Source organism: Pestalotiopsis fici, assembly GCF_000516985.1.
Source record: "Pestalotiopsis fici W106-1 unplaced genomic scaffold PFICI_Scf_4, whole genome shotgun sequence".
In the NCBI taxonomy this organism is placed as follows: domain Eukaryota; kingdom Fungi; phylum Ascomycota; class Sordariomycetes; order Amphisphaeriales; family Sporocadaceae; genus Pestalotiopsis; species Pestalotiopsis fici.
Genome location: NW_006917094.1, coordinates 4,416,004 through 4,425,128, shown reverse-complemented (window position 1 = coordinate 4,425,128; position 9,125 = coordinate 4,416,004). Strand labels below are relative to the sequence as shown.

The 9,125-nt window shown below is 48.0% G+C and overlaps 2 protein-coding genes across 2 annotated transcripts; one reads left to right on the top strand and one right to left on the bottom strand.

Annotated features, from left to right (window-relative positions):
• Positions 1 to 2,276: 2,276 nt before the first annotated feature.
• Positions 2,277 to 2,890, bottom strand: PFICI_07312 (Histone H3; the record flags this gene model as incomplete). The annotated part of the gene is made up of 2 exons (XM_007835893.1): positions 2,277 to 2,474; positions 2,678 to 2,890. The coding sequence occupies 2 exons, from the start codon at positions 2,888 to 2,890 to the stop codon at positions 2,277 to 2,279; spliced, it is 411 nt and encodes a 136-aa protein (XP_007834084.1).
• A 2,258-nt stretch (positions 2,891 to 5,148) lies between these two features.
• Positions 5,149 to 5,704, top strand: PFICI_07311 (Histone H4; the record flags this gene model as incomplete). The annotated part of the gene is made up of 3 exons (XM_007835892.1): positions 5,149 to 5,158; positions 5,326 to 5,463; positions 5,541 to 5,704. 3 exons carry the CDS (start codon positions 5,149 to 5,151, stop codon positions 5,702 to 5,704), a joined length of 312 nt encoding a protein of 103 aa, XP_007834083.1.
• Positions 5,705 to 9,125: the final 3,421 nt, after the last annotated feature.

Sequence of the window (9,125 nt, the reverse complement as noted above, 5' to 3'; positions counted from 1 at the left end):
GAGAGAGAGAGAGAGAGAGNGNGNGNGNGAGGGGGGGGAGAAGCAGAAGAAAACGACAAAAGGAGTTTGGGGTTGTTGTTTTCCTGGGTGACTTGGATGACTTTTGTTGGTTTCGCTGCAATCTGTCAGCCCTTGATAGATGTATATACGTAGAACGATGGCAGTCATCATCTGCTGTGGCGTAATGACGGATGTGATGGGGAATTATTATTATTAGTTTTTGCACGTCAACCACCAAGTTCCGTCAAGGTGTGCACTCATGCATGTGATTGAAAATTGATCAGGCTGTAACAGACACTTGAGGCCATATTTGCGCTGCGGTGTGGTTGCTGGCCGCCGACATCTTCTATATAAACACCCTTTGTTTGTACGATTTGAAATCCCCATGTCGGGAAGAGATGATCGATCTATTGATGAAGATCTAGGGCAGGCCTTCAAGGTTTGAACCATGATGTATGAGGGTACTGTGATGAGCAGTAGGTATGTAAATAATATGGGCAGGCAGGCACCTTGCTGTGTACCTAGATTCACGTAAGTTGCAGCCAATGTGTACATACAAGTACACGCGGGCACGCTTAATGTGGTTTAATGGTGGCTTGTTGGCCCAATGATTTAGGTTTGTGCATCACGAGTGAGGCAGAGATGGACAGACAGATGGACAGGAATATTGGAGGAAATACCGAGTCAATCTATAAGCAAGTTGTCCATGTCAGACTGACATGATGATTTGGGAGGTTTTGATTTGCGATTTCTGGGCGCATCAATGTTGCACGTAAACAAAGTTCTCTGACGTGCAGCTGCCACCGCCTAAGGAACAAGGAATGCGAGGTGTAAGTCCACCAAGGTTATTGCGATCGGTGCGCAAGGTTATTGGTGAAGAATGTAAGTACGTTGTACACAGCCATGGCCAGAATCTGTTTTCCCGACAGAGGGTTCTCATGTCCCAAAGTCGAGCGAGTGAGCATGCACTCTGGTGACTTTTTTTTTTTTTTAGGTGTGGGGGGGGGGGGTTTGGTTTTCCCCAATCCAAGCCGCGATGCAGTAGTTATTTCTGTTTCCATGGCATGTAGTCGAACCTTGTAGACTAATGTAATGACTATGGTGGTGGCTGCCTGGCTCCAGAATGGCATCCTTTCACCGTAGGGAACTTTGTCTACGTAGACAATATGCTTGTAGAGGCAATCTGCTTGTTGTTCAAATGCCGATTAATGGGGCCGCGACCGTCGCAGCTGGGGAACCTCCCACCTTTGTAGTAGTACCACCTACCTTGTCTCTTCTTTACCTACCTGAAGCCCAGCCAGCCAGTCAACAGAATTACGGCCTCCAGCACCGAGACTTGACTGACATGGTTTTTCGGGGACAAAGACCAAACGCGGGGCGCCCAAGCCAACACCCGGGCAGATGTAGCAATAAGAACAATGGTTGTAATGATGAAGGCGACGACAACGATCAGGATGATGATGATGATGATGATGATGATGATGGGCTGCCCCTTTGCCTGCACAGTCTGTGCAAGGAACGAACCGAGTCTGTCCCAAGGTCTGTAGTACAATCTTGCCATTATGCACGTGGAATGTAGAGCTACAAATACAGGGCATATCTTGTTGCATCGCGGATGATTATTTGGGCGAAGAATTTGTCAAGAATAGGTGCTTTCATGTCGTTGTTGGCTCTCTGGGCTGCCGCGGTCTTACAAATGGCCCGCCCCTTCAACCCCCCCTCACTCACATAGCTAGTCCCAAAATCCGTCCAGTCTGGTAGGTACAGATGTGAGCGCGCGTCGCAGTTGGCAAGCACTGGAGGTCGGATCAGCGAGCAGCGAGCAGCGCGAATTTCGAGTGGAGATGATTTATTCATTACAAACACCATAGACGCGCCGGTTTCTTCCTGCCAAGCGCGTTTTTCTTCTTGGGGGTCAGTCTCAGTCGCGAGGAGTCATCATGTTCACCAGTAAATCGTGGGCATGGGCATGCACAGAGTAAGCATGGGAAAACAGGTAGATGGTTTGTTCTTTGTTCTTTGTTCAAGTCATTCCTTTGTTCAGTATCGCTGCGGTGGTCTGTCCCACTTCGCCTAGACTGATGTACAACAAATCCATGCAAGAGTGCTGTTTGTCACTCTGAAAAACAACCGCATCATAAAAACGCCATGATTACCATTGCCCTGTAGAAACCCCAAGTCGTCAAAGCATCCCAATGTGTAGAGTATCATGAAGTGACACGTCTTTTCCTTCGCTATCGACCCCTCATCATGCACCACGTAAAAGTAGGCATGACTTAGTTGCGCTCACCACGGAGACGGCGGGCGAGCTGGATGTCCTTGGACTGGATGGTGACACGCTTGGCGTGGATGGCGCACAGGTTGGTGTCCTCGAAGAGGGAGACGAGGTAGGACTCGACGGACTCTTGCAGAGCACCGATGGCAGACGACTGGAAGCGGAGGTCGGACTTGAAGTCCTGGGCAATCTCACGAACCTGTAGGAAGGGAAAGCATCATGTTAGCCGCGTCTTCTTGTTGTTGTTGTTTGCAGGTGTGGATATGGATGTGGGGTGGCGCGTGGTTGCCTTTCAAAGCGCGTCGCGACCGCGGCAATGTAGAGTGCGCGCAGGACAAACGAGCCGCAACTGCGAAAGGCAGGCCACCATGTGTGAAATGAATGACTGTGTCAAGAACTTACCAGACGCTGGAAGGGCAGCTTGCGGATCAGGAGCTCAGTCGACTTCTGGTAGCGACGAATCTCACGGAGAGCGACGGTACCGGGCTTGTAGCGGTGAGGCTTCTTGACACCACCGGTGGACGGGGCGGACTTGCGAGCAGCCTTGGAGGCGAGCTGCTTACGGGGAGCCTTGCCACCAGTGGACTTACGGGCGGTCTGCTTGGTACGGGCCATTGTGATGATTGATGGTTTGTTTGATGGGATGTGTTATTTGGGGGTTGATGGGTGTGGATGGAAAAAAGCTGGAAATGGATGCTTTTTTTTTGTATGTGGATGCGGATTGGTGATGAAGATGATGAAAAGAGAATGGCTTCGGGGTGGGTGCGGGGGAAGTGTTAAATATGTGAGAAACGGGGGCGGGCTGATGGCTGCTGATTGCGCGCGTGCAGCAGAGGTCAAGGAAGGTGCCTAAGGGGGGGCGGCGGCGGCTGATTGATTGTGTTTTTTGCACCTTGAATGGATTTATTTTTTGGCGCTAGTGCCTTCTTGAACATGCAAAAAAAGAAGAGTTGATTTTACGGGCAGACAGGGGTGCGTTTCTGACAACAAAGTTGCTTTGACTTAGGCGGGGATTTTCTTGGAGGGGGGACAAGCGCTAGTGTACCCAGGACCCGGGCGCCCCTCTTAGATTGTCTTTCGATCTTTTCTTAATGCGCGTCCTTTCACTGGTAAAGCGAATTAAAATAAAATAAATTATTGATATTATAATGTACATACGTACCTACTTATTAGTAAGCTAGCATTCACCTGGGCACTTTAACACACAAGGAAAGAGAGAGAGAGAGGGAAGAAGAAAAAAGTACATTCGAACATCCAGCAAAAGTCACGTCAAGTGGAACCCGAAACCTATCGAAGCCTTGTGATTTTTGTGATTGGCCCAATAAAATAAACTAAATGCAAGGCACCCATGGGCGCCCTATGCGATCCATGAAGATTCGCCTCTCCGGAATCAGTGATATTAAAATCTAGCCTGCTGAGATGTATTGTTTTTTTGTTTTTTTTTTTGTGTTTCCTCGAAACTTGGATCGGGCATAGCACCGATGGATCCTCCGGGGAAAAGAGCCTAAGATTGGGTAAAAGCCGGGAAGCCGATCCCGACCGTTGAAATATGTCTACATCCATAAATACGTACATTAGCTGAGTAGTGGTGAGGCTGCCTATTATTTATATTTCTTAAATTAATTAATCTTGGTGTTTGAATTTGTCCATTTGTAAGAAAGCTCCCTTGCTAACATCTTTTTATGGGTGAATCATACATATCCTTCCTTGTCTGAATTTAAACTGGGCAGCCAAGGTACATGAGGCTGGGGACATGAAAAGTGTCATTGCATAGACACGTAATGCCTCACAAATAAACATGATAACCGAAAAGTTGCAAATGATGGATATACACCTTGGACTCTAAAAAAGTAATCAGACTACAAATAAGTACGCATGTTGTGTGGAAAATCATGTGTGACGGGAAAGCATGGAAATTATGACTACACACAACTTCCCCGGATATTCAACTCCAAGTTTGCCACTTGCGGGCGGCATCATCACTAGTTTGTGTTAACCATCGATACAACGTACTACGTACGTGCATGCATCAAGCATTAAATGATGGACCATGGAATGAGTGATGTAAGATCACGGATACTGTATGGAGGGGGCACACGAGAGCAATCACGCAAGTGGGTGATTGGCTGAATACTCAACGTCCAAAACCCAGATGTGGATAGCCTCAGGTTGGAATAGAGTTTTGGATAGGCGAAATGCCTGGTGCTGCTGCTGCCTGGTGAAGACGGCTAAGCAAGACTTCATACTGTGCTGACTAGAGTACCGCTACTACTACTACTACGTACATGATTGATGTGCTTGCGATTCAAGCTCTTGGAAGATAGGAAATGGTGCCAAATAGTAAAAATCGGCTCCCAGATAAAGTCCCAGAGACCAAGTTTGAATAATGGTCAAATCAAATGCCTTGGTTGGCTGGGTCCTTGGCTATGTGGCATCCACTCTTTGTTTGTGTATGTCAGTGTGTGTGTGTATGTCTTTTTTTTTTTAATTTCTCCCCTCCTTATCCACCATCCTTGACCACATGATGAAAATCGAACTCGACTGATGATGGTTATTATTTTTGTTCCCCCCTTGTCATTCCCGATTTGGAGCATTTGGAACGCGTCTCTTATGGGTGGTGGGTACCTAGATGCTGCCACTTGTCTGCGCTTTGCTGCACTAGCGTGGATTCCCGCAGCTCCACATCCGGGCTGATTCGATTTGAACCTGCCGCTCAGCCTGCCGATACTTAAACACGTCGAGTTCCCCACGTTCAACTGCCTTTCTCCCATTGCATCTAACAGACGACTTTCCATCCCAAAAGCGTACAATTTCAGCCTCAATCCCTTCCACCCCCCAAAACCCCACAACTCTCTTTTTTTCCCACATACAAAATGACTGGACGTGAGTAACCATCCTCTCTCTTGCCCTATCCTACCTAGAATCTGTGCATGGTTCAGGGCCATCACACCATCACCCCTCACCTACTCCCTCTCGCAAACATACACACAAACAGGACGCGTTCGCGCAAAAGAAACAACCCCCATACTGACGCGTCTTCTCTCTTACAGGCGGCAAGGGCGGCAAGGGTCTTGGCAAGGGCGGTGCCAAGCGCCACAGAAAGATTCTTCGTGACAACATCCAGGGTATTACTAAGCCCGCCATCCGTCGTCTCGCTCGTCGTGGTGGTGTCAAGCGTATCTCTGCTAGTAAGTCCTTGACCTCGGCTTTGCATCATCCATTCCATCTCCTGCCTTGTCATACTGACGTGTCTCCCTTCTTTCAGTGATCTACGAGGAGACCCGTGGTGTCCTCAAGTCCTTCCTCGAGGGTGTCATCCGTGACGCCGTCACATACACTGAGCACGCCAAGCGCAAGACCGTCACCTCGTTGGACGTTGTCTACGCTCTGAAGCGACAGGGCCGCACCCTGTACGGTTTCGGTGGTTAAGCGTTTGCACATTGTCGAACGGTGTCTATTGGTTTTGTGGTTTCACGTCTGTTACGATGTCATTTCTTGCGCGAAGGTGTCACACTTCATCAACATAAGTGACTGGTCATGATGAATCATGGGATTGGGTTCTGCTTTTGGGTGTTCTGAAATCAATGTACCATACAGGGAAAGGGGGTCAACTATAAGGATTGTCCGACGAGGCATAATCAATCCGACAAATGACATTTGAGAACAAACCAACCAACTTGTCCAATCTTTTTGCCATGTGATGATGCCGTACAATTGCCTGTCTATCTAGCTGGCTGGGGATGAACGTAATGGTGTGCAAATTTTTTCTTCTTTTTTTTCCCCCTGGCTCTTTGGCGTAGCATACGTACAGGCATGTCGACCAACTGGCTGTGTTGTGATCTTGGTCGCGTCTGTGTCTCGAGTCTAGATCTGGACGCGTCCGCGTCATTCTAAATCACAAGTCTAGCCTTGCAATTCCCTGGCTTCTCTTGGACCTCTCCTCCAAGCATAGTACTTGAGGCTTGATATAATCTGATCAGTAGATATGAAATGTGTTATGGTTCTCGGGCTATTCTTTCTTCTTTGGTGCTGCAAGAAACAATGTCTCGCTTTGGCAATCAAAATCACTCAAGTTTGTTCTCGTAATATATTCACCTAGATAAAGCTTGAATGCTATGGTTCCTTTAGGAGACGTAGGTGGTATCTCGTCTCCGTCGTGGTGCCGCACGTTGCAACTGCTCAACTTCTTACATCGTGTGCACTTTGTTGAGCCCCCAATCCCAGATTGGTGTCACTTGGGTTGAATGTGCCTCTTTGCAAGTATTTTTCTCACGGGTTACTATGACGGCTCAGGTCATACGCTTGCGAGGCCAAGCATACACACGTCCTTGCAAAGACAAGTCATGAGAAACATGTCCGTATTGGTTGACTTGGGTTATTGACTCTTGCTTGTTGCTGAATGTGGACGCACCATCGTCAGCGTGTGACGCTTTGCTTTTAATATGCTGGAGATGAAAAATGACGAAATATTTTAGGTCTAGTATTTTTTTCCACGGTAACAATCGGCCAGTCTTTGCACCGACCGTGAATATGTTTCGTACTCATTAAAGGTGGCTCGTCGAATCATTAGAGCAAATGTCACCGTGCTTAAAGATCATCGGTAAGCACCCGGCATTGAGGCGCAACGTATTGTCTGCGTACCTTTGACCATGGGAAGAGAAGTTTCAAAAAACACGTGAGAGCGAATGTATGTCTCCGGTCCTGGAACCGAAGTCATCGTGAAGCGATCACGAGGTCGGCCGTCTTCATGTCACGTCATCTCCGAGATTGATGATAGATCACGGGTCATGATCAAAGAGTAGGTCGATGCTACCAGGAATATAATCGCATGCTTGTCCGAGGAGATCTGATACTTGACATGGGCCGTGCTACTGAACAAACAACGTGAGTATTATGTACAGACGCGGCTGTTTGTGATGTGATCTTACTTGTTTTCATTCGAGGTTTGTTCAAAATTCAAGCTGCTGTATATGAAAATATGCCATTCCACCGTTGCGGTATTTTTATTCATTGGCATTTCATTAGCTGTATATTATCACCAACAGAATACTACAGCTCCATGGATCAAGCAGTCAACAGGTATATCGGGGTTTGGTGAACTCTTTTCCTTGTAATTAGATCGAGTTGGCTCGGCGAAATCGCAGGATGGTGCTTGGTTCCAACCTGGCTTTGCTGGTAAACTTCCCTGGACTTAATGAGCGAGTCGCCTGTCCTTCATGTGATGATTTGCCCTTGCGCGCGCGATGTCCGAAGCGACTAGACGCAGGCCTGGTGATACTGCCTCGTCCTTTGATTATCGGGCAAAGGATGCAGCGGATGATCAACAAAGAAAGCCAGCGGCCTTTACAACCTGAGAAGAGCATTGGAGGTACACGTCGTACAACCAAACCCACGGTGACGAAAACATTTGAAGTGGGAAGGACCTGGCCAGCGTTTACATGAGGATCCGAATCTTGTCTCGTCTTTCCCCCATATATCTGAAGGCAGTTGACTATATGACCAACCGGGTTTGTTCTATGCGTATTCACGAAAGTAATGCGAGAGTTGACAGTCATGATGGAGCTGACCTGAGCATCTAAGGTTCATTTATTTAATCAACAATGCTGGTGGTATAAGACCATACACATGGGACGGAGACTTGCAGTCAGTGCTGGCTGGACATCACAGCAGAGGGCACCTTTTTCGATATTACGAGTCGTTAGCAAGTACATGGAGCTCATTGGCACATGAAGAATGACCTCGCCGGCTGATTAACGCCAGTCTCGAGAAGGCACAATGGAAAGCTCGTGGAATTGCCATCACAGGTGTTGACTTTTAGTAAGATGGAGGTGGGCTTCTGATGAAGAAGATTGTTTCCTCTATACACCAAGGAAGGAATGCGTAAAACCAAACTATCAAATCTCGATACGTCAGATGGTAAATCCAAAAAGTTACACACACTAGTCTGGATTCCCCCTTCATCGACCATCATCCAGCGAGGTATAATGCAGCCACCACTGGCTCGACGACGAGAAGAGGCCTCCGGACAAGGACTCATGGTTGAAGTACCTGGATTGTCAACCCGGAGCAAACCATTCCATGTATCAGCGTAACTGGAACCACAAGACACCAACACATGGTGCGGGTTGCACAGATGGAAATCTGCAATGCCAAGTATAGGGGGCAAAAGCCTCGTCACCCCATGTATTTCCCAGCCGAGCAGGCAGCTGGATGTGTTGCGAGTGCATGGTGTAAAGTGAAGGCGGCGTGGGCTAAAGTCAACTCAGCCGTCAAGAGACGATGCATACAATACTGAATGTCGTTCAAAGATGGACAGCACATGTTGTTGCTCAGTTCTATGGTGTGCAGATCTCGATCCTGGACCAACAGAATCTCGCCGTTCTCCCCAAACATGGCCCTGGCCGGTTGTAGAAGCAGCGTTTACATGAATCCAATCAAGATAGCGTCTTGCTTGATATCGAGTGTGCGCCACACTACTAGTTGGTATGTAGGTCCTAGCCAACCCGGCAAACGCATATAGAATTGAGATTTCCAGCCAGGGGAGTCAACAGTGGCGACATTCATTGAAGGTTAGTCATCACGGTATATTGGTTTTGATGTTATGGTAGTCATGCATCACGGGTACAAGTGTGGCTGTGTTCTCTGTCGACGACGCTGAACAAGTGGCATTCATTGGCCTCCAGTCGGTCGCATCTTGCAGAGATGGCAAAGTGGCCCCACAATTTAGACGTGCATACACCCAGTGACAAGCGTTCCCGTAGATGTGCCGCTGCCGAAGAGCGCAAAAGGGGGAGAAAAAAAAAGGGCAGGGAGACAAATCTGTGGACTCATTCAAGAATCTATCTAGGGC